The sequence below is a fragment of the Pipistrellus hanaki genome (assembly GCF_964339955.1).
Source record: "Pipistrellus hanaki genome assembly, chromosome: 2".
NCBI classification, from domain to species: Eukaryota; Metazoa; Chordata; class Mammalia; order Chiroptera; family Vespertilionidae; genus Pipistrellus; species Pipistrellus hanaki.
This window is the reverse complement of record NC_140504.1, coordinates 194461050-194486541: the sequence shown is the minus strand read 5'-3', so window position 1 is coordinate 194486541 and position 25492 is coordinate 194461050. Positions and strand designations below refer to the sequence as shown.

Here is a 25492-nt window from a genome sequence, read left to right as displayed (position 1 = left end):
GGAGACCCAGACAAGCTCTCAGAGCAGACAGAGGGCAGCCCAGACGGTGCCCTGAGCGATCCCTCAGGCCTCCTGCTTCTGAGGGGCAAGCCGGCCTTGCTCCGTCCGGGGCTCGGCAGGCGTCAGCTGCCCCTGACCAGGAGCCGGCTCTTCGGGGCAAAGGGGACCTCAATGCCCCTGCCCCGGGGGAGTCTGCCGTCATGAAGGGCGGAAAGGCCAGTCCAGGCTGTTGTTGTTGTATTTTGCTTTGTTGTCTGCTCATTACCAAGGCCAGATCTCACCACATTTCCCACCAAAACTGAGAAATAAGCAAGAGAAGAAGAGCAAAGGAGAAAGCCCTGAGCCGCATGATAAAACCCTGGAGTGCCGGCCAGGGAAGGGGTGGGAGATGACTGGCCTTCTCTTTTCTGGAATTTTCTATTTTTATTTATTTTTTTGCAAAAAAAGTAACACATATTCATAGTAGTAAGAAGAAAATCAAGCCCAGCCGGCGTGGCTCAGTGGTTGAACGTGGACCTATGAACCAGAAGGTCACAGTTCGACTCCTGGTCAGGGCACGTGCCAGGTTGCGAGCTTGGTTTCCAGTAGGGGGTGTGCAGGAGGCAGCCGGTCAATGATTCTCTCTCATTGTTGATGTTTCTATCTCTCTCTCCCTCTCCCTTCCTGTCTGAAATCATTAAAAATATATTTTTAAACAACAACAAAGTAAATCAAACTTTTGAACCAGGTGCACCCACCGGAGCCCCAGCCTCGATCCTGCTCCCCTCAGCGCCGGCCACTGGCCCCGTCCTCACAGGCCCTCCATGGCCGGCCCCTACCCACACCCAGGGCGCAGGTCTGCGTGATTGTATGTCAGTAATTTGCATATTTCTACTCTTTTATTAAATTATGAAGCCCTGGCCAGTTTTGCTCAGTGGATAGAGCGTCGGCCTGCGGACTGAAGAGTCCCAGGTTTGATTCCGGTCAAGGGCATGTACCTTGATTGCAGGCACATCCCCAGTGGGGGGTGTGCAGGAGGCAGCTGGTCGATGTTTCTCTCTCATCGACCTTTCTGGCTCTCTATCCCTCTCTCTTCCTCTCTGTAAAAAATCAATTATATATATATATATATATATATATATATATATATATATATATATATATTTTTTTTTTATTTTATTTTTTTAATTAAGCTGTTCAGTTGCTAGATTCCTAAATAATCTTAGGGATAATCATCCTGTGTGAGCATATATTGACCTAGCAGCATAGTCTGTCCCATGAAGTCCGGACCAGGATGCTTCTGAGCGTGAGACGGGCATGTTAGGAGCCAGGAGACGGACAGCCGCCGGACTGCCAGGCAGGGGTGACGGGAGAGAGCCAGCCGGCGCCGAGGGGGACAGAGCTGTGCGTCTTCTCTGAGGGGTTTGCGTGTTTTCTGAGCACGCGATGGAGGCTCCAGGCGACGGGGCACCTCGGGCCAGGCTTGAGCCCTCTGCATCATCGGTCCCCACAACCAGGGGACTCCCGGGAGACCACCTGGGGCTCGGGGGCCTGTGGGGGAAGCCGGCACATCCTCTTCCCGGTGGCTTTCTCCGTGTTTGCCTCCGGAGCCCCGCAGGTGCCCGGGGAGCTGGTTCCAGCCTCCTGCTGTCCACGCCAGCTCTGGAGGCCCCGGGCCCCGGGCCGCACGGCCAGGCGGGGGGACCGCGTTGGCCCGGAAGGGGGGAGACACCCCTGCGAGTGACCACGTGGACACGCCCCGGGCCCTGTCCTGCATGCCCCCTCCTCCCACCCCCTCCCGCCTGCCCTGGTGGCCAGTCCCCTTCTGCATGCCCCCTCCTCCCGCCCCCCTCCCACCTGCCCTGGTGGCCAGTCCCTCCCTGCCCTGGCGGAACTGGGCATAAGAGGAAAGGCAAGAGATGAAGTCACAGATCCGCGGCCAGGGCCTGGGACGGGGAGAGGAGCCGGCTCTGGGCATGAGCACGGGGCTGAGACCTCCGCCCTCACCCAGGAAGTGGGTGTCATAGGACTTCCCCAGCTCCCTGGGGGCCACACCCCTGAGGTGGGGGTAAGGTCTAGGGACAGCGGAGGAGACAGGGAAGTCCAGTGGTAGGGGCTTCCGTGGCCCTGGGGGACAAGGCCCCACTGCGCTGGGACTCCCGCCCCCTCACAGGCTCACACCCAGGCCCCACCCTGGCAGCACCGGGCTTCGTGGTGGCTGATGCTTGTTTTTCTGTTTTGTGTTTTAATCTTTATTGTTAAAAGTATTACATATGTCCCTTCCCCTCCGCATTGGCCTCTTCTAGCCCTCCCCACCCCCATGCCTTCACCACCCTATTGTCTGTGTCCATAGGTTTATGCATATAAAGGTGGTCCATTCTTGTGAGCCCCCTGCCCCCCAACACACACACACACACACATTCACACACACATTCACACACACATTTACATACACACTCACACACAGACATACACATACACACACACTCACACACACATACACATACACAAACTCACACACACACAAACTCACACACACACATACACACACACATACCCCCCCACACACACATTCACACACACATTCACACACACATTCACACACACTCACATTCACACACACACACACTCTCACACACATACACACACACTCACACACACACATGTACACACACACAATGGAGCAGAAAGCATGGGAGGTAAAGGTATGGTCAAAAAAGGGAAGCGGCTCTGACTGGTGTGGCTCAGTGGATAGAACATTGGCCTGCATACTGAAAGGTCCCAGGTTCGATTCCGGTCAAGGACATGTACCTTGGTTGCGGGCACATCCCCAGTAGGGGGTATGCAGGAGGCAGCTGATCGATGTTTCTCTCTCATCAATGTTTCTCACTCTCTGTCTCTCTCTCTCTGTAAAAAATCAATTAAAATATTTTTTAAAGGGAAGCTCAGCAGACAGGAGGTCAGACAGCGCCCGCTTGGCACAGGAGGCACCAGCTCCAGCACCTGCAGGCGGGCGGCGGGGACTGTGCCCATGACCCCGGCCCTCGCGGCCCCTCCGGCCCGCAGGCTGACCTCACTGCCCAGGCCCGCGGAGCCCTTCCTGGGGCCACATTCCCCGCTGAAGAGCCCCTCTCCAGGCCTCCGATGGCGCCGTGTCTTTTTAGGAACCAAGGGGCTAATTTTAGTGCCCCGGCCTGCGACACCTTCTCGAAATAGCTCCGTTTTCCTGCTCGTCCTGCCCCTCCTCGGAGAAGGCGAACCCCCTGCGTCCCCGTGATCCGAGGCGGAGAGCACAGGCCCAGGCCTTGTACGGGTCTGGGCGGAGGGCCCGTGTCCCTGCCGTGGCTTCCGTGTCCGTCACCGGGCTCACCTGGGGAGCGGGCGGCTCACAGGGCCCGCCATGCGGGTCCCCCCGCACCGCGGCAGCCAGTGCTCCTCCTGCCTCCTCCCTGTCAGTCAGCCACGCTCAGCCGTGGCCCCGGCTCCTGTGGCCTAACGTCCGGTCCCCACCGTCCGGAAACCACGTCTAACCCGTGGGAATCATGGGTCAGCTGCCGTCTAGACCCAGGAGCCTCTATGCCCTGTGTCGCCGATTCTGTGCCACTTTTGTGTCAGTAATAACAATTACTGCCTGTGCCGTGTGGCTCTGTGGTTGAGCGTTGACCTGTGAACCAGGAGGTCACGGTTCGACTCCAGTCAAGGGCACATGAAGGGAGTGTGCAGGAGGCAGCTGATCAATAATTCTCATCATTGATGTTTCTATCTTTCTCCCTCTCTCTTCCTCTCTGAGATCGCTAAATATATATATATATATGTATATGTGTGTGTGTATATATATATATATACACACATATACATATATACATATACATATATATATATATTTAAATATGTTTTATTGATTTTTTACAGAGAGGAAGGGAGAGAGATAGAGAGTCAGAAACATTGACGAGAGAGAAACATTGATCAGCTGCCTCCTGCACACCCACTACTGGGGATGTGCCCGCAACCAAGGTACATGCCCTTAACCAGAATCGAACCCGGGACCTTTCAGTCCGCAGGCCGACGCTCTATCCACTGAGCCAAACCGGTTTCGGTGCTAAAAATATATTTAAAAAAGAAAGAACAGCCGGGACCGGTTTGGCTCAGTGGATAGAGCGTCGGCTTGGGGACTGAAGGGTCCCGGGTTTGATTCTGGTCAAGGGCATGTACCTTGGTTGCGGGCATATATCCCCAGTAGGGGGTGTGCAAGAGGCAGCTGATCAATGACTCTCTCTCATCGATGTTCCTAACTCTATCTCTCTCCCTTCCTCTCTGTATAAAATCAATAAAATATTTTTTTTTAAAAAAAAGAAAGAAAGAACAATGATAATAATTGCTAAGCCTTTTCTGAGCACTCACTGCGTCACCGAGTGCTTCCGGGGCATGCTTTCATTAAACCTTCTGTGACTGTCCCCAAGGTTGTGAAGGCACCAGAACCAGGGTTTGACCTCAGTGAACGGACCCCCAACCTCGGCCTCATTGCTCACCGGGTGCCCCACACTCCCATCCTCATGGCAGCTTCTCTCCACCCGCCCCCCCCCCAGAGCATTCTTACTTACCCCACCCCCCTACCCCCTCAGAGCACTCCACTCAGGGCCCCTCGGCTTCCCAGGAGCAGGCCGGGCAGCCTGCCGGCCTGAGGCTGGGAGCACTGCTGGCGGGAGGACACACCAGCTCTGGAGCTCTGAGATCCAGCGGCTTTCCCGGAAGGAGGCTGCAGCCCTCGAGGTTGAGGGGTCCCAGAGAGCCATGTGGGGGCCACACCTAGTCAGAGAGGGAGGCCCAGGGACACAGCCCGGCCTGTGCCTCTGGGGATGGGAGGCTCAGCCAGCAGCCCTCCCTGCCCTGAGAGGCAGGAAGCTGTCATAAGGGGCTGCCATCTCTAGGAGTCGTGAGGCAGCGCCGCCATCCCCCCAGGACACTGCCCACGGGGCCCCGTTGATCTGCTGGGAAATGGACCGGCCACAGAGGAGAAAAGCCAGATGGGGCCTGCCCGGGCCTCCTCCTGCGGCAGTCACAGCCCAAACCCCAAACCCCAAACCCCACACCCAGGAGCTCCCAGGAGGGACCCCCGGAGGCCCCTGCCCTGCAACCTGGGAGTCTGATCATGTGACCAGGCTCTCCAGAGACCAGGTGGGATCTAATCATGTGACCAGGCTCTCCAGAGACCAGGTGGGGTCTGATCATGTGACCAGGCTCTGCAGAGACCAGGTGGGGTCTGATCATGTGACCAGGCTCTGCAGAGACCAGGTGGGGTCTGATCATATGACCAGGCTCTGCAGAGACCAGGTGGGGTCGGAGAAAGGCAGAGGTGCCTCTATGGGGCAGGGTGCGGTCGCACTGGGTCAGCCAGAGCCCAGCACTGAGTCAGGAACTCAGGAAGCTCCTCCAAACCCCAAAAGGTTTTAAATTGTCTCTATTCATCCAAGCTCCTGACTGCCAGGGCAGGAAAGAGCGTGTATTGTCTGAGTGAACAGAGAGCCTCCCTTCCCCCAGAGCAGAGCCCACAGCTTCCTTTTATTTTTTAAATTTTTTTATTGACCTCAGAGAGAGGAAGGGAGAGGGAGAGAGCACTGGAAACGTCACTGGTGAGAGAGAATCATGGATCGGCTGCTTCCTGCACGCCCGCTACTGGGGCTCAAGCCCGCAACCTGGGCATGTGCCCCGACCGGGAATTGAACCCTGACCTCCTGGTTCATGGGTCAACGCTCAACCACTGAGCCACACCAGCCAGGCACCAACAACTTTCTTAAATGTCGCCAACCTCCAGAGTCAGTGCTGGGTGCCAGGCGCATGGGCACACACGGGGCTGGGGGAGCAGTGGTAAAGGGGGGGCTGTCACCGCGCCGGAGGTGGGCTAAGCCTTGAGATGACCAGAGGGAGGAGGACAATACTGTGCTTCCCGTGAACGTGACACACGCGTCACAAACCCAGACACGCAGGGGCCGGACGGCTGGTGTAAGGAGTGGAGCCACCACGTCCCTTTGCCCTACGTGTGGGGATGGCACAGGCCATGCAGAGGCCGGGGGACGTAGAGAACCTTGTCTGAGGGGCGCCCAGCCTGCCTGCCTGCTGTCTAGGGGGAAGGCACTTGTATTGTCAGATGCAGAAGTAAGTTCAAAATCTTCCGTAAAAATCTGATTTTCAAATCTGGGTCAAAAACTTTTTTTTTTTTTTTTTTTTTTTTTACTGCCACCAAGAGTTTCTAACAAAATGTGTCTGCAGCCAAGACCGGTTTGGCTCAGTGGATAGAGCATCGGCCTGCGGACTGAAGGGCCCCAGGTTCGATTCCGGTCAAGGGCATGTGCCTTGGTTGCAGGCACATCCCCAGTAGGGAGCGTGCAAGAGGCAGCTGATTGATGTTTCTCTGTCATCGATGTTTCTCTCTATCCCTCTCTCTTCCTCTCTGTAAAAAATCAATTAAAAAAAAGTTTAAAAGACAAACAAACAAAAAACACAAGTGCATCATCTTGTATAATTGTCACCCTGTCCCTGTGAGCAGACGGGGCCGGTCTGCTGTGCCCATCTGACAGATGCGGAAGACTGAGGCCCAGAGGAGGGAAGCACTCTGACGTGTCTCACAGCTGTGGGAGAGCACGATTTCAACTCATGTCTCTCTGACCCCAAAGAGGGCTGTTCGTTCCCCTCAGCTCTGCCAGGGCTGCGTGGGGAGGGGCAGGGCCGCTGCCTCAGACACGGGGACCACGTCCCCGTTCCGTTACTTGAGCCCCCGGCTCCGGCTCTCAGCCCCCTGAGAAGCGCGGAGGGCGGCGATAAGGGTGCCGAGGTGCTGATGGGCCATGTGACGCCAAGATGTTTGCAGCTCCATGGACCGCGCCACCCACCCCGGGGTCTGGCCCCGGCGGAATGCAGAAAAGCAGGGTCAGGTGATGGACAGGGTGTCGGTGACGGACAGATTCCAGTGTCAATCCCGGGAGCTCCGGGCTGAGTCCTGCCCTGTCCCCGAGGCCTCCTCCCCATCCCTGGCCGCCTGTGTCTCACCCCCTCTGGCTCCTCACCCTCTGCAGGGTCCTCACACCCTGTCTGCCTCTCGGGGTCCCGCAGCCCGGAGTTCTGAGATGCCCGGTGTGGGGAGGCCACCCCCACGCCTCCCACTGGACTCCTCGGTCCCGTGGGCAGAGGCGAACCGGTCTGCTGTGGATCCCGCCTCTGAGGCCAGCGGCATTGCTGGTTCCCTAAAGGAGGCCCGAGAGAAGCCACTTGGGACCAAAGACAGCCCCACCAGTGTAGGTCACCCACAGAGGAGGCTCCACCTCTGAACACCCTGGTCACACACTGTGGAAGCACCTGTCTAGTTTGTAAATAAAGTAGAATGTTTCCTTTAGCCCTGTTGTGAAAGAAGCAAGGGGTAGCCCAAACCGGTTTGGCTCAGTGGATAGAGCATCGGCCTGCGGACTGAAAGGTCCCAGGTTCGATTCCCGTCAAGGGCATGTACCTTGGTTGCGGGCACATCCCCGGTAGGGGGTGTGCAAGAGGCAACTGGTCGATGTTTCTCTCTCATCGACGTTTCTAGCTCTCCATCTCTCTCCCTTCCTCTCTGTAAAAAAATCAATAAAATATATTTAAAAAAAAAAAAAAAAAAAAAAAAAAAAAAAAAAGAAGAAGAAGAAGAAGCAAGGGGTATTTGAAAATAGGGGTGATGTGCCCAAGTGGGCGGGAGGAGGGACTAAGGTGGCTGTTAGTGAGACTTTGCTCGCCCCACCCTAGCTCCCTCTTACCAGGAGCCTGGTTCTATCTCTGCTCAGGGAGTAAAAACTACAGCCCCTTGCTGGGCTCAAACTGCCTACCGGGCCGCAAACTGCTACAGAGCGTCGGGGAGGGAACCAACTCACAGACCCCTGCATGACTTCGTGCTTTTACATGATGGCTCCTTTAATCCTGATGCTGACCTGGCATTAGGCATCAGTACCTCATTTCACCTGTGAGTAAACTGAGGCTCAGAGAGATGTGGCAACTCGCCTGCAGTCACACAGGCCTCCACAGGCAGGGCTTGGATGGGAACTGAGGACTGTGTAACTGCAGGGTCTTCCTTTCCAATGCCCCGGGAACCATTCTGGGGAGACAAAGTGAGGTTGGCTTTGAGCACCGTGCAGCCAATCCCAGACAGAAGGGGGACAGGCCCTCCTTCACAGGCTAGAAATGCCCACACAGGACCAAGATCTCTTACGGGAGTTCCCCTGCCTCACCTGCTGGCCTCAGGCCGAGCCACTGCCCAGTCTGGCCCACCTGCTCCTTCTCAAAGCGAGGACCCAGTAGACCAGTGTTTTTCAACCTTTTTTGGGCAAAGACACACTTGTTTCATGAAAAAAATCACGAGGCACACCACCATTAGAAAATGTTAAAAAATTTAACTCTGTGCCTATATTGACTATATATAAAGTAATTCTCTTGAATAGGAATCAAATAAACACAAAGAAAGTATTTTATAATTACTTTATTATGAAATATTAAGTAAACAAAATAGTGAAAAATTATAAAATTCTTGTCTTGTCTGCACCTACGGCACACCAGGCAACATCTGTGCCGCGGAACAGCGGTTGAAAAACGCTGCAGTAGACAATGTCACCCAGGTGAAGAGCATGCCTCTAGCGCCACCTGCTGGAGATACAGTAACAGCGTCTCCAGTGGCCCAGCGTCTCCAGTGGCCCCGCATCTCCCGAGTGCATTGTCCCTGCCCACTGAGGAGACTGGGGTGAGACATGACTAAGGGCAGGAAGAGGGGCCAGAAGTTTAGTTCCTACACTTGAGCCTATAAACAGGTATGGGTATCGCTCCTGCCAGAACCTTAGAAATGTGCAGCTGGAAGGCTCAAAGCAGGAGCCAGACCTCACAAGGATGGATGGATGGATGGATGGATGGATGCTACACTTGATCTTAACCAAAAGGCTGAGAAGTAATGGATGAATGGATGGGTGGATAGGTAAATGGGTGGATGGATGGATGAATGGATGGATGCTATACTTCCTCTTAGCCAAAGGCTGAAAAGTGGTGGATGGATGGATGAGTAGATGGATGGTTCGATGGATGAATAGATAGATGGATGGGTGGTTGGATTGGATGGATGAAAAGATGGATAGGTGAGTGACTGGATGGATGGGTAGATGAGTGGATAGGTGGATGAGTAGATGGATGGGTGGATGACTGGATGTATGGGTGGATGGGTGAATAGATGGATAGATGAGTAGGTAGAGGCATGTCTATTGCTGAGGGCCAGGCTAGGAGGAAGATTAGCTAATTGCTATAGCATAAAAGCAAAACAATCCTACATAATGAAAGTCTAATATGCTAAGTGTCCGACAGTTCACTCTGTTTGACTAGTCGCTATGAAAAGCACTGACCACCAGGGGGCAGACTCTCTGACTGTTGGGTTAGCTTGCTTCTGGGGTGCAGCTGATCGGGACTGGGTGATACAGGCCAGACAAATCTTGGAGCCCTCCTGCAGTCCCTCCCCAGCCCTGATCGGGCACCAGTGGGGTCCCTCAGCCTGGCCTGCACCCTCTTGCAATCTGGAACCCCTCAAGGGACATTGGAGAGCCAGTTTCAGCCTGATCCTGTAGGCTGGGCTGAGGGACCACACCAGTGCATGAGTTTGTGCACTGGGCCTCTAGATTTCTATAATTTTCTGAACACTGGCCTGCCTGTTTGAGCCCCAGAGGGGCCAGCTAGGACCTCCTGGCATTCCTATTTCTGATCAGCCCAACATTTTCATATCAATCAGGACCATTGGTGGGACTGTGCTCACTGTCACTATAAACCGCCCCCCTCTCCCCTCTCCCAACCAAACTGCCCACAGCCTCCACCGAGGGGGCCTGGGGTGATGCTGGCCCCGGGAACCTGAGAGAAGGGGGCAACAGGGCCCTAAGGAATGTCCCTCATCCTGACTTTTCCCCCTCATAGTAGATATTTCTTCCTCCAAATGTCACGTGTTCCCCTGACCTCTAAACTACCAGCCATCAGCTCGGCAGGCCTCATTAAATTCGCGTTTGTCATCGTTGAATCTTATATTGTCTGACATTACATATATTGAACAACAGCTTTTCCAACGTTTCACGGGGTTGTCCGGGGGTGTAAGGCTCATCAAGGGGCTTGGCTTACAGCAGGTGCACATGAATTCCAGCTGCGGCCCTGAACCAGGCAGCCTGCAGGGTGCATCCTGACTACAGATGAGCTTGGTCTTGTTTTTTAGTTTTGAATTAATTCTCAACAAGTAAAAAGCTGGACGTTTTAAGTAAAACCCCAGATTTCTGGCTCCTTTAGCAACCCCGTGTCCCTCTCTGCATGGCTCCCCTCTGCCGGAGTCGATGGCAGGTGCGCCCTCTGCAGGACACGTGGGGTTGGAACTCCTGGTCCAGGCTTTCCCTGCCTCCCCCTCCTCCCCCCATCTTGTCTGAAGAGAGGGGGTATTTCTGAGGTCCAGTTCCGGTAGTCTTAGTTATCATAGGTCTGGAGCATCCCTAAGGGGTACCCAGGAGTGCTTTGGTTAATCCAGGGACCACGCACTGTTTTAAACACTGATCTGGTCACGCTACTCTCTTTTAAAGGGTTTTTAAAATATATATATTCTTATTGATTTTAGAGAGGAAGGAAGAGGGAGAGAGGAATAGAAACATCCATGATGAGCAAGAATCGGCTGCCTCCTGCAAGTCCCTCACTGGGGATGGAGCCCACAACCTGGGCATGAGCCCTTGACCGGAATCAAACCTGGGACCTTTCAGTTCTCAGGCCGACGCTCTATCCACTGAGCCAAACCGGCTAGGGAATGCTATTCTCTTTTAAAGCTCTGCTATGCCTCCCTTTTCCTTCTAGGTAAACCCAAGCTCTTAGCTTGGTCCTGAGACCATTAGTACTAAGAATGGCCCCTTCAGAGGACAAGCCCTTCCCACCCAGAACAGGTAATCCAATTCCAACCAGCAGCTATGTTTAAACAATGTGTCCATTTACACTTGAATGGCTACACCTTTTGATAGCTTAAGGGCAAGTTTACATGTAAACAAGTTTTCTTCTCAATTCCCAGGGCAGAAAAAAACAAGGTTTAAAATTATTAGATTTTAAAATTTATTCTTAGAAGTGTAAAAGTTGATTAATAAAACATAAAAAAAACAACAACAACAAAAGGAGATTGAAAAACCTGATGAACAATATTAGCTGTTGATTGTAGTAGAGTTGGCGATACGGGAGGGGAGTGGACTGACAGTTCTCAGGGAAAGGGGGAGTGGTGGATGCCGGAAGAGACTGAACATAAACTATGCACCTATGGATGAGGACAATGGGGGCTGGGGAGGGGGATGAGGGGGGGTGGGAACCTGGTGGAGGGGGGAAGAAATGAGGAACCTTTGTAATAATATGAACAATAAAGATTGATTTTAAAAAATAAAATTAAAAAACAATAAAATAAATAAACCTTTATTGTTCGTATTAAAATTAATTAATTAATTAATTAATTAAAAAAAGAATGGCGCCTTCAGCACTGTGCGTCCCTGCTGGGATGCCCCCACCACCCCACTGCTGTGATCCCTTCCTGCTCTGCCCAGATGTCAGAGAGCATGCTGTGATCATTGTTGACCACACACACTTGTGTCCCCCCTCCCCGCCACCCCCAGCATGCTCCTTGGAGATGACATGTTAGGGATCTGCTCCGCCCCTGGAGCCCAGCACAGGGTTTAGAACGGTGCCCAATGCGTTTTTGTTTAATGAAGAAAATTCTGTGCATGTTTTATGTTATTTTACAATTGTAATTACTTTATTTATTTAAGTCCCAAAGAAATTTTACTTGGAGGGCCAGTTATAAAAGAGTCAGACTTTTTCTGGTTTGGACAAGGCTCCGGTTTATACAGTATTTCTTAAATCTGGCTTCCGCTCTGCCCCCTGGTGGTAGTCCCCGTTGCAGCACCACGACGAAAGAACTATTTAAGGTATCTCCGGAAACCGGCTGCGGTCATTTGCATATCCACAATGCATTGCACGTGAAACTGAACAATTTCCAACCTAGAAAAAAGACTAGATTCTCTTATTTTCTTTGAGCTATTCTTCCCACAAAATGAGACTTTCCTCACGGAATTGTCTGGGGAGGGAGAGAAGTCGTTAGCTCTTCCCGGTAAATAACCACCATTACAGATTTAGGGGTAACAGATACCCGAGGAATGTGGGCTGTAGTTGCCGGGTATACTCTGGTTTCTCTTCAGATCGCATAAATCTTTCGCCTTTTACTAAAGATTTCCGTGGAGAGGAACAATTCTGAGTTTTGTGCCAATTTTTTGAGGCCTTGTGTCTGCAAGGCTACCCAATGGTGTTAAAAAGTAGACCTTGTTTTTATAGTTATGTGGTTCTCCTGCTCCTGCAAGTTAGCAGTATAGAAGTTTAACTGAGTGCAAAGTCGTTTAGTGAGACTGGGCTGAGCTTCCTGACTGATGATGCAACTGGGCTGAGCTTACTGACTGATGATGCAGCTGGCAGCCCCGTAAACTTAACTTACGCTCAGAGCAGAGCGTGTTTCTAGTCTAAATTGTCATTTACCCAGACGCCTGGTGCAACAACGCTGCTGCAAGAAACGGGAACTTTCTTACGAAGCCCAGAGTCTTGTCCGCAAAGGGTTCACAGGCTGGAGCTCACCAGCCGCCAAACATGCTCCCCCGGCCCGGGAATCGCGTGGGTGGGGCTTGGCTTCGACATTTGCTAAATACAGAACCAGTTGCGCCGACCTTAGACAAAACTTCTTACATTTATCTGAAGATGATTCGTGGGCACATCTAGCCACAAACATTTTTCACGGAGGGAAATACCAGTTGAGTCCCAGCACCCTTCCAACTCTGTTAAGTGTTGCACGTATTTTCAGTTTCGACCGCTTTTTAAATAATTTTTTAGGTTTTTCTATAACATGTTATAATGATAACTGGTATTGTTGTTTTTCTGATCATGTGATTCAGCCTTAAAACTATTATAGAACTGGATTTTTTATTTTTATTTTTTTATCATTTGTTAAAAACAGGAATGAGAAAGACATTTGATGTTTATAATATATGTGATAAAACTCAGAGCGGGAAGTCAATTTTTTTCCCACCAATCCTATTGGCCAGAAGTTTCTTTCTTTCTTTCTTTCTTTCTTTCTTTCTTTCTTTCTTTCTTTCTTTCTTTCTTTCTTTCTTTCTTTTAAAAATATATTTTATTGAATTTTTACAGAGAGGAAGAGAGAGGAATAGAGAGTTAAAAACATCGAGGAGAGAGAATCATCAATCAGCTGCCTCCGTACACCCCCTACTGGGGATGTGCCCGCAACCAAGGTACATGCCCTTGACCGGAATCGAACCTGGGACCTTTCAGTCCGAGACCAGGCCGACTCTCTAGCCATTGAGCCAAACCTGTTTCGGCTTAGTTTCTTTCTTTTTTTAAAAAAATATATTTTTTAAATTGATTTCAGAGAGGAAGGGAGGAGAGATAATCAATAATGAGAAAGAATCATTGACTGGCTGCCTTCTGCACGCCCCCTATTGGGGATTGAGCCCCAAACCTGGGCATGTGCCCTCGACCCGAATTAAACCCAGGACTTTTCGGTCGGAAGGCGGATGCTCTGCCCGCTGAACCAAACTGACCTAAGACAGAACTTAGTTTCTTGACCACGCCTAACTGCAAGGCAGGCTGGGAAATGTAGTCTTTCTTCTGGGCAGCCATGAAGCCTGCCATGGTGTGAGAATACCCAGGAAGAAAACTAGTCCTATCTGACCCAATAAAGGAGGGAGGGAATCTACCCCGAAGTTCCTTCCTTTGCCTCCATTTCTCAGCCTCGCACACTGCTCTCTGTGCCAGCTCTTGTGTAGAAAATCAGGGAGCCGGGGACAGGCACCCACAGTCCAGCCGGCTCCTTGGTCCCAAACACTATTCAAGTGATAAGATGGTATTATTCTCTCCTTCCCCCAGACAAGCTGCTCCTCACATGACCGGCTCTGGTCAGTCAGAATCAGGTGCCTGTAGCCAGTGCTTTCTTTGGGCTCTGAAGGCTGGGTGTGTCTCCAAAGCAGGGGTTTTTATCTTGTTTGCTGTTCACCTTTAGCAAAAACAGAACCCAGTGTAAGGAGCACTCCACACCCCCAGATTACAGTCAACAATTCAAATGAAGCAGGTTTGTTTGCCCCAGCTCAGTGGTGGACAAACTGTGGCTCGAGAGCCACATGTGCCTCTTGGGCCCCTTGAGTGTGGCTCTTCCACAAAATACCACATGCAGGCGCACACGTACAGTGCCATTGAAACTTCGTGGCCTATGCACAGAAGTCAGTTTTTGGCTCTCAAAAGAAATTGCAATCGTTGTACTGTTGATATTTGGCTCTGTTGACCACTGCCGACCACTGCCCTAGCTGGTTTGGGGACTGAAGGGTCCTGGGTTCTATTCTGGTCAAGGGCACATGCCTGGGTTGTGGGCTCCATCCCCAGTAGCGGGTGTGGAAGAAGCAGCCGATCATAGACTCTCTCTTATTGATGTTTCTCTCTCTTCTCCCTTCCTCTCTGAAATGAATCATATATATATAAAATAAAATAAATAAACAAAGGAAGCAGGTTTCTTAGAGAGATGGCTGATTCCAGACACGGGCCAGGAAAGGCTCCCAAGAGCCCAAGATGGTGTCATTGGACCATCAGGAAGATTAAGAGTACCCCGAATTTCCTCTGGGAACCACTCCTCTCCTATTATTCATTTTTCAGTGGTTTGAGGTTGACCTGCCCAGCCCTGAGGAGGCGACTTGAGTGGCCTAATCTAATTACCATGCCCCTGGCAACCTGGAGTGATTGGCTCATGGCTGGGCCGTCCAATGAGAGGCGAACCTGAGCACTTTGAATAGGAATGCTGGGACTCAGACTCCGCTGGCCTTGCTAGGAGGGCATCAGCCTTGTGATAGGTAACTGGCCATTTTGTTACCACAAGGGCAGCAGCCAATGTGAGGACGGAAGCCCATCTGCCAGAAGCACGAGATGCAGCCTACCGAAGTCACTTGAATCTGGATCAAGCCATTCCTGAAGCTCCTACTACACTACATTGTTATGTGAATCAGTACTTTACCTTTTGTTTAAGTCAGTTACAATTAAGCTTTCTGTCACTTGCAACCCCTGAAGTCTTATTTGAAACACAAGGATTAAATGGCAGAGTGCGTACACATGCAATTCAAGGGGCTTCTCAATGAACATTTACTGAAGCAAGCAGCTGTCTGAAGCTCCCACTGGCCAAAGCCGCAGGAACCAGGAGCGTCAGGCTGTCGGTAGCTTGTTCAGGTTGAGGCTGTTTGACTGGTGACACCCAGTCGCTGAGAGGATCCCACCCTCCCCGAAGTCCTCTCTGCAGGGAGGGGAGCTGCCCCACAGCCTGGGGTGATGAGCCCCTAAGCAGACCAGAAGCTCAGGCCACTGCTGCTTCCAGAGAAGGGGGTCAAAAACAAGACCCTGCAGGGCAGGTTATGTTGTTCTGAAGGTTTTTATTTTTTTTTTTTTAAATTTTAATATATTTTGCTGGTTGACCTATTTGGAAATGTCCTTTGTGTGAAGTGTGTCCTTGGGCATGTGGAGGTATTATTGATATGAGAAAATGCTAAGTAACTGATTTACTATCTGAAAAGGGATTTACTATCGGGGAAAGGGAGGGAGGAAGAGACTGAACATAAACTGTGCACCTATGGATGAGGACAATGGGGGATGGGGAGGGGACGGAGGGTGGGGTGGGAGCCTGGTGGAGGGAGGAAGAAATGAGGAACCTTTGTAATAATATGAACAATAAAGATGGATTTTAAATATATATATATATATATATATATATATATATATATATATATTTTATTGATTTTGTACAGAGAGGAAGGGAGAGAGATAGTTAGAAACATCTATGAGAGATAGACATCGATCAGCTGCCTCTTGCACACCCCCTACTGGGGATAAGCCCGCAACCAAGGTACCTGCCCTTGACCGGAATCGAACCCGGGCCCTTTCAGTCACCAAGCTGACGCTCTATCCATTGAGCCAAACCGGTCTTGGCTGTTCTGAAGGTTTTTAAAGTCGGGCATCCTTTGAGAATCTATAGGACCTCTCGTAAAAATAAATAAAAATGCACACACATGTTGCAATTCCAGGGGCTACGGGCCCCTTGAAGCTAGTTATGAACTCGAACAAGAAAGCGCTAAGGCTCCCTCGTCATCTAAGGTCCTGTGACTCTCTGGATTCTTGGTTTGTTATCATCCCTGGGAGTTCTGTTCCTTCGCTGGAAGAACATGCTTGTCTCGGGCTGTGTGGGCTCCGGTGATAGCATAGGCCAGGGGGCTTGTAAGTGACAGGAATGCACTTCTGGTCATTGGCTCGCCCATTTCGGGGAGCAGAAACCTCCCAGGTGCAGCTGGGTGTGGCAGATGGTATGACACGCCCTCTAGCCATCGCATTAAACCGGAAGCTGCTTCACCCAGGCTGGGGAGCGGGAGGTGTGTCTCAGCTCTGCGCTGCCCACAGCGGGAGTGGACGGTGCCCAGCCCGGTGCCGCCAGGGCAGCTGGTGGTAAAGCTGAGGCTTGTTTACTCCGTCTCCTGGCCGTCTGCTGTGGGCCCTCCAGCTCCTGGGCCAGCAAACCAGGCTTCCGGGTGAGGGGCTGCTGGAAACAGCACGGAGGCCACACCTCCCCAGGTGGCCGCCACGCCTGCTCTGTCCTTGGTGGACCAGCGGCTGCTCCGTTCTCCTCCCCAGAGGCAGGGTCAGGCCTTAGCTTTAGCGCACAGCCGGCAGAAACTGGGGCAGGCAAGTCTAGGCTCCTTAGGGCAGGTAGGGGGACAGGGACTATGACAGCGAAAGGACCAGTGATGCTTCGACCAGCCCCTGGGGCGGGACCACCCAGGGCCCCCACCCCCCTGGGGAGCAGAGAAGTGGCCGCCTCCCCATCTGAGTGGATGCCTCTGAGAGGAGGAGGAGGAGGAGGAGGAGGAGGAGGAGGAGGAGGAGGAGGAGGAGAAGAAGATGTGGGAAAAGAATTCCTATCGTCACATGGGGGAGAGGTGGCCGGCCCTTCTACTTCAGACACCACCCCAGTCTGGTGACTGAGAAAGATGGGATGTCTCCAGAGGTTTCAACCACACGCAAACGGACCACGGAAGTTTGAAAGAGATTTATTTAAAAACGGAACAAAAGAAAGCTTTGGTATTTCAAAAACAACAATTAGCAATCACTAGAAAGTTAAACACTTCCCCTGAAGCCCAGAAATACAAAACACAGATCAACAAAGGGACATGTGCAAACCCAAGGGAACCCCGGCCCGAGCCCTCCAGGCAGGCCACGGGGCCCGGATACCAGCCCTGCGGCGAGCTCAGAGACCACCACCAGGAATCACTGTCGACAGTGGAAGGAAAAGCCATCAGCAAAATCTCAGCAATAAATTAAAAATCCAGTTAAGAAGGAACACATTAAATTAGGAAAAAGCCCACAATTCTCCTAGACGAGTCTTTTCCAAAGGGGTCTAGTTCCTGGGCAGAGGAAAGGGGGAAAGTGGAAGGAGTGAGTTCGATTTCAAGTATTTCCCACGTGGGTTCATTTTATTGAGTGGAAAGCTTACAAAAGCCCACTGGCCGCTCCCCCGCTCCCCAGTGCGAACTCCTGAACATCCACACGCGCTTCTGCATCACTGTGTCCCCAACAAGGCACAAAAGGGCGGCGCTTTCAAAGGATCCCTTGTTCGCTGCAGCAGGAGTGTCAGTGCTGGGTGTCTTGTGCCATGGGCGGCTGAAAGCAGGGCTGTTGGTTCACTCAGACACTGGGATCTTCCTGTTCAATTAACAAAACAAGTTGTTACTGCTCGCCGCCGACCCTGTGGGCAGCTACAGAAATGCTACGGGGAGCGGCCACGGAGACCGCCCTGGTGGCGCCCACCCGGGCTCTGATCGGGCGTGGCTGACGGCTCCCGGCCCAGGGACAGGCTGGAACTGCTATGGGTTTGCTGTCTGGGGCCTCCGGGGCCGGTGCAGAGCGAGCACCGGGCTCTGCTGTGGTGTGGCCAGCTCTAGCACAAGTAGCTGAGGGACATGGGGCAGTGCTGCATGAAGGCAGTTTGGCTTGTCCCCCGGACTGTGTGGGAAACCACGGTGAATAGGTGTGTGCCACTTTAAGAGCAAGGAAAAGCAGCCTGGGGCAAAACAGAGGCTGCCACCCACACAATGCAAACCCAGAAGGCTCCCGGATGGAGTCTGCACATTTCTTTTTGATCTGACTTTGTTCTTCAAGCTTGAGGAGCTCAGACCTGCCTCCCACCCATTTCCCACTCCTTCAGGCCAATGCTCCTTCCTCCTCCCAGTCCCGCCACAAAGCCAGAGGGAGGTGATGGGCATTTCTCTTTAGCTATTTAGAACCAGAGCTAGACCTTCATCTTCCTCTCTCCTCTGTCGGTAGGAGGAGGGCAGAGACAACAAGCTCCCTCTAGCACTTCCTCCTGCCACTGCCAACAGCGGATTCCCTCCGGCCTTTCCCCAGGGCATCCTGGTGGCGAGAAAGCACAGACTGACCAGGTGACAGGGCAGCAGGTGGCCTCCCCCGAGACATCAATCCTGATGTCCTGAGATATGGTCCAGATACAAGCCCGCAGCAACTGGGGTCAAAACCAAGGCTTCCCGGGGCACAGCCACGTGAGGAACTGAGGGGAATGGCCTTGTCTGAGCTGACAGATGACCCCCTCTGGCCCACAGTGCAGGCTGCCCGGGTTCAGATGGGGTCCCCCCAGCAGCTCAGACAGAGACCTCGGGTTAATCTAGGGCTTTGCTGCAGTTATTTTCAGATGCTGAGATTCATCTGGGGTGGGGTGGGGTGGGGGACAGCTGCCCAGGACCCTGGGAGGCCAGCCGGCTCACCCATCTGCAGCTGTCCCTTCCTATGGTCTCCTTTCACAAGTCACTTCTCAGCGTCCTTTCAAACACACTCGCTCCTGTCTATGAGTAAAGGGCTGAGGACATGGCTGAGAGGGCACCCCGTGACGGCCCAGGCCCCACCCCGTCCTAGAGCAGAACGGAGTGCAAGGCCGGGCCTTGGCTCTGCCGACACCGGGCTCTATACCTTGCTCCTGAAGAGGGGCTTGGCCCCAGGCCCACAGTACTCGTTGTAGATGAGCTTGAAGAGGAAGAGGTGGAAGAGGGTGATGAGGGAGGCCACGCTGAACCAGAAGAGGAAGGGCAGGCCGGGGTCCTGCTGGGCCATGTGCTCGTCGTGGGCCAGGATGGCCTTGAGGTGCAGCGTGTGCCGCAGGTCCTGCAGGTGTGTGAGGTCGGTGGAGACGTAGAGCAGAGGCGTGATGGGCTGCGTCACCATGACCGGGAAGGTGAGGCCCTCGGGGTCCGAGGTCAGCTCCATGGGATCCGCCAGGCAGCCCGCCTCGCAGGCGTAGATCTTGACGGGCTGGCCGTGGGTGTCCACAGACACGTGCAGGTACGGCTCGCCCCTGGGGTCCTCGAGCACGGCCAGGCTGATGTGGTTGTTCTTGTAGCGGATGCCGTGCAGGGCGTAGCTGTTGTGCAGCACGTCCGGGTCGGCCTGGAACTGCAGGTGGTTCTCGGTGAACTGCAGGCCGCCGAAGCTGAGCACCATGCCCTGCAGGATGCCGGGGGCGCCCACCTTCACCAGCCCCTTGCAGCCGCGCTTCTGCAGCGTCAGCTTCCACAGGTCGGAGAGCTGCAGGATCTGCTGGACGGAGGACAGCCAGCTGGGCCAGAGGTTCTCGGCGTGCATGGTGGCGTGGCCGCTGAAGCAGTGATCTTCATAGTTGAGCGTCGACTCCATCTGGTCCCGCTCCCTGTGGCTCAGGCTGGGGCTGAGCAGGGGGGCTGTTGAGCAGGACAGCATGTAGTACAGGGTCAGGTTCACGGTCAGGCCAGACGGGGTGTGGGCGTCTGTGATCTTCTTCATTTCCACACCTGTAACGCCATCAAGACTGCACGTTACGGAGGATGGCACGGTATGAAAGGGAGAGCGCGGGCAGCACAGACACAAAGTTTCTGTCCTGAGGGTGTTCCTGCCTGGCTTCCTCACATGGCTAACTTGAGCCCTGTGGGCCCGAAACCTAAAATCTTATTAAAAGACACCGCCCTGACTGGTTTGGCTCAGTTGACAGAGCGTCGGCCTGCGGACTGAAAGGTCCCAGGTTCGTTTCCAGTCAAGGGCATGTACCTTGTTTGCGGGCACATCCCCAGTAGGGAGTGTGCAGGAGGCAGCTGATAGATGTTTCTCTCTCATCAATGTTTCTACCTCTCTATCCCTCTCCCTTTTCTGTAAAAAAAATCGGGGAGGGGGGGATTAGAATGGGGGGTTGAGGATAAATATGTGATACCTTAATCCATAAATTTTAAAAATCAATAAAATATATTTTAAAAAATAAAAATAAAAGGCAGCGGTGCCTCCTGCCAAAGCCCCAAAGAACAGACAGAGCCAGACCTTGGCCCCAGCCATATGGAGTCAAGGAGAAAGTCCGCTCCAGGACACTGTCACTCAGGCCCTGGCCAGCCCTGGGCTTCTCCACTCTATCCTCTCTCTCTCTCTCCAGTCCTGTAGCTGTTAACATGTTTATGTTTTTATTGCTTTAGAGAGAGAGGAAGAGAGAAGAATAGAGAGATAGAAACATTGATCAGCTGCCCCCTGCACACTCCCTACTGGGGATCGAGCCCGAAACCCGGGCATGTGCCCTGACCGGGAACTGATTCAGTCACCTCTTGGTTCACGGGTTGGCGTTCAACAGAGCCACACTGGCCGGGGCCAGTCCTGTAGCTTTAACATCTCAACACAAGATCTCCAAATTCTGAATGACCTCTAGACCCACCAGCGAACAGCCCGCTTGGTGTCTCCACCTGGACGACAGGCATTCTGAACCTGACGGCTGAATTCTTCCAGCCCCAAACCGATCCTTCCCGAAGCTGTCCCCAGACACCTGCTCAAGCCCTCCCCGCAAACTCAGGGGTCACCTTGGCGTTCTTCCTCCCCGCAGCCAGTCCCTGGAAAGTGCTGGCAGCTCTGCCTCCAAAGGTGTCAGAATCTGTCCCCTTCCACCTCCACAGTCACAGATCTGGCCCAGCCACCCTCCTTGCTCTCCTGGGCTCCTGCAACACCCCTTCTCTGGTCTCCACACTCCACATTTGCCCCCATACAGTCTATTCTCTGCGTACAGCAGCCACAGGGACCTTTAAAAGCGTGCACCAGGTGGTGGCTCTGGCCTGCTTTCCATCCCATTTACAATACAATTCACCCTCCTCACTAAGGCCTGCAAGACCCTTTAGGATCTGGCCACTCCACCCACTACCTTCCCCACCCCCACCGGCGCCCTCAGGCTCACTCCCTGCGAGCCACACCGGCCATTCAACCAAACTGGCCGCTGCCTCAGGGGCAATCGCCTGCTGGCTTCCTGGCCATTCAGGTCTCAGCTTCAGTGTTTCCTCCTCAGAGGCCTCCCTGACACCTGAGTCTACCCCCTGCTTTTACCTCCCCCTTCAGTCACCTTCAATCACTACTTTTAACCTTTCTCTGTAGCACTTCTGATTCTAGAACGCTATCTTTCTTATCTATTCAAAATTTCAATTTTCTACTAGTATCTGTCTTCCTCCCATCCAGTGTGAGCAAGCCCTGTGAGCACAGAAGGCACCGTGAGCAGGGCCTGTGCTCTGTCCGTTCGGTCTTCTCCCGGGAGGACAGACCTGGCAGCGGCAGGCACACACTTCTTGGATGAATTAAAGACTCCGTGGGCAACTAAATAGAAGGATCCAGACAACAAGAACCCTGCAAACCAAAACCTCTCTCATCTAGAGCAGGATTTATCTTCTTCAGCAGTCGGGGGGAAGAAGCTTTCCTTTGACAGAGCATCCCACCTGCTGAGAGGTCCCGCTACCTCCCTGTGAAAAAACCGCAGCCCCCTCAGCTCGGGCACCTCAGCGGGAGCTGGTCACCAGGAAACCGTGCTGGCCACCAGCCGGACTCCAGGGAACTGAAGAAAGAATCTGCCTGCCATTTTTATCCTTTACAAATTGACCCTCTAAGCCCGTGATTCCCAACCTTTCTAATGCTGGACCCTTTAATACAGCTCCTCATGTTGTGGTGACCCCCAACCATAAAATTATTTTCGTTGCTACTTCATAACTGTAATTTTGCTACTGTTATGAATCATAAGGTACATATCTGTGTTTTCCGATGGTCTTAGGCAACCCTGCTGGCGGTTCTCAACCTGAGACTGCAAAATCATGATGAAATAGCAACGAAAATAATTTTATGGTTGGGGATCACCACAACATGAGGAACTGTATTAAAGGGTTGCAACATTAGAAAGATTGAGAATCACTGCTCTAAGCCATGTGCTCAAATCAGGCCTCACCCACAAGGACAGAAAGAAAACTTACCCATTCCACTCATTCTTACATTAGAATCTCATTAAAGCCTCTGAGGCAGGTGCTACTGTTACTACTGAATACAAGTCCAGAAAGATTAGGCTACCGGCCCAGGTCACACGGACACTAAGGGATGGAACGGGGTCAGCCCAGGTCAAAGGCCACGCCCAAAGTTTAACCTCTGCGGACATCGGAGGGGCACCTGCAGGGTGGGCCAGGCTCACCCCGGTGCGAGGTGTGGACTATGAACCAAGCACCTGCCACGCCTCACCTGGGCTGAAGAGCTGGGCCCAGAGGCGCTGGTGGTCCTGGAGCAGCTCGGCGGCGGGCATCTCCAGGAGCTCCAGCATCTCCTTCCGGGCCAAGTCCTGCAGCACCTTGAGCTCCTTGGCGGCTTTGCTTTTGAGCGCCTGCGGGTTCAGCGGCCCTGAGATGTGCACCACCCACAGCACCGTCTCATCCAGCTGCGTCTTGGGAGCCACCTGGAGCCGGTCCACTAGCTTCTTGGCGGCCACCACCACGAGGTGCACCTGCCCCTTGGGAAGGGGCGGGGACAGGCCCGAATAGAGAAGGAACTGATGGTCTCCGGCCTTCTCCAGGGTGCTGGTGTAGGCCCTGGGGAGCGGTCTGGCGGTGGGCCCCACCGTCTGCAGCGTGGCCACGCGCTCCGTGGGGTTGCTGAGCTGGATGCGCTGCAGGTAGACGTGGGGCCGGCCCCGGTGCGCCAGGAAGTCCTCCTGCAGCAGCACGCAGTCGCGGGCGGCTCCCGTGCCGAGGCCGGAGGCGGAGGCCGGTCCGGGGGCGGCGGCGGCGGCGGCGGCGGCGGCGGCGCCGGTACCCGGGGCCCCCAGCTGCAGGCAGCGCACCCGGCGCAGCAGCCCCTCACGCAGCAGCAGCACCGACTCCCCGGCTTCGGAGAGCGCGTTCAGCGGGCGCAGCTGCACCAGGGGCACGAAGTCCGGCGCCACGGCGGGCTCCCGCTCGCCGGGCGTCACCCACAGCCGGTTGGCGGCCACGTCCAGGGCCAGGAAGCCGTTGGCCACCAGGGCCGGCACCCCGCGGCCCGGCGGCACCGCCTCGCCGCGCTCCCGCAGGCCGCGCCAGGCGCGGGTGGCCGCCTCCAGGCAGGCGGACGGCGCGGCGGCGCCCGGCGGGCCGCGGGCCCAGGGCAGCAGGTGCAGGCCGCCCGCCGCGCGCCGCGCCCCGGAGCCGCCGAACCACAGGAGCAGCAGCAGGAGGCCGAGCAGGCAGAGCAGGCGGCGGGCCCAGCTGCTCGACAGCAGCCCCGGCAGCCCCTTGAGCCGCTGCTGCAGCCACATCGGGCCGCCGGGCGCGGGCGCGGCGCGGGAGAGGCCGCTGGGCCCGCCGCCCCGCCCACCGGCCCCGCCGCCCGCGCGCCTCACTCTGCAGCCGGGACCGCGGGGCCCGCCACGGACCGCGTCGCAGCCGCTGCGGCAGCCGCCACCGTCCCTTCTTCCTCCTCCGACGCCTCCGAACGTCAAACGACACCGCCGTCAAGCGCCACCGCGTCTTTTGCGACACATGGAAACGAGGGGGCGGGAATAGGGCGGGGCTTGGGGAAGGGGCGGGACCACGACGGGAAGGGCGGAAGCCTCGGGTGGAGGTGGTGAAAGGGGCGGGGCTTGGTAAAGGGGCGGGGGCACTGCGGGAGGGGCGGGAGCCGCAGGTGAGGGGGTGGGAAAGGGGCGGGAGCCGCGGGTTCGGGTGTGGGTGGGTGGAGGGGGCGGGGTTGGGCGGGTAGTACTGGAAGCATCCGACCAACTTGTAAAAAACACAGAGTCGGCCAAACCCAGCACATGCTGGGCCCCGTTTGTTACTGATGGAGTCAACAGACCTAAGATTTAAATGTAATAATACTATGTACACAAAAAATAATTTAATAAAAAAAACTAAGAAAAAAATGTAATAATAAAACTTTTTTATGTAAAAATGACGATCCTCACTGCAATAAAACAAAACAAAAAGAAAGAGAGAAAGGGAAGGAGAGAGAGAAGAAAAGAAGAGGAAGAAAAGAAAAGAAGAGAAAAGGAAAGAAAAGAAAAAAAGAAAAGAGCCGAAACCGGTTTGGCTCAGTGGATAGAGCATCCGCCTGTGAACTGAAAGGTCCCAGGTTCGATTCTGGTCAGGGGCATGTACCTTGGTTGTGGGCACATTCCCAATAGGGGGTGTGCAAGAGGCAGCTGATCGATGATTCTCTCTCATCAATGTTTCTAACTCTCTATTCCTCTCTCTTCCTCTCTGTAAAAAATCAATAAGATATATTAAAAAGAAAGAAAGAAAGAAAGAAAGAAAGAAAGAAAGAAAGAAAGAAAAAAGAAAAGGAAGTAGCCCCTCTAAATTAGATTTCCTGGGAAATGCATTGCTGACAGCTCCTCCAGACCAGCCCGGCGGCACGTAGGACCTAAGGGACAGAAATCCAGCCCCGGACTGTCCATGTCTCCACCATACCAAGCCGTCTTCATGTGAACCCTGAGTTTTAACTTACTACATAATATGAGACACTAAAGTCCCATGCTTTGAAAATGCCTTTAAATTGTGAACCATCAATGCAAAAAGAGGCATTTAGCTTTGTTACTGGAGGGAAACATTCGTCCGAGCAAGGGCAGACAGTGGGGCCATTGTTCCCACTTCGCTGTCCGGATATTCCGAAGCCAGACAGTGCTTCCCAGTCGTTGGAAATTAACTGGGCATTTGAGGTGGCTTCTTGTGGGCTGTGGGGAGACAAAGATGCGTTTGCCAAGTTGCAAGTCTGGGTGATGGTACAGTAGCCCCTTTATCCCTCCAAGGTTATTATCAAAACACAAACACAAAATTCTTTTTTTTTTTAATATATTTTTATTAATTTTTTACAGAGGGGAAGAGAGAGGGATAGAGAGTTAGAAACATCGATGAGAGAGAATCATTGATTAGCTGCCTCTTGCACACCTCCTACTGGGGATGTGCCCGCAACCAAGGTACATGCCTTTGACCGGAATCGAACCTGGGACCTTTCAGTTCGTAGGCCGACGCTCTATCCATTGAACCAAACCGGTTTTGGCTCTTTTGCTTTTATTTTTATTTTATTTTATTTTTATTTT

The 25492-nt window shown here is 53.4% G+C and overlaps 1 protein-coding gene across 3 annotated transcripts in view; it reads right to left on the bottom strand.

The window, feature by feature from the left end:
- The window catches only part of KIAA2013, a 175877-nt gene that overhangs the window by 107162 nt on the left and 43223 nt on the right, over positions 1-25492 (bottom strand). The window contains exons 1-3 of one of the 3 annotated variants that reach the window (XR_014794239.1): positions 22666-23916; positions 19090-19943; positions 17341-17811 (exon numbers count right to left, since the gene is read on the bottom strand). Coding sequence is in view for 2 of the 3 variants with exons in the window: in XM_084875338.1 (XP_084731464.1) it covers positions 17794-17811; positions 19090-19943; positions 22666-23713 (1920 nt within the window). In the remaining variant the exon portion in view is untranslated. Of the gene's footprint in view, positions 1-17143; positions 17812-19089; positions 19944-22665; positions 23917-25492 lie in introns of those variants that run through there. The other 2 variants (XM_084875338.1, XM_084875337.1) reach the window with 2 other exon arrangements.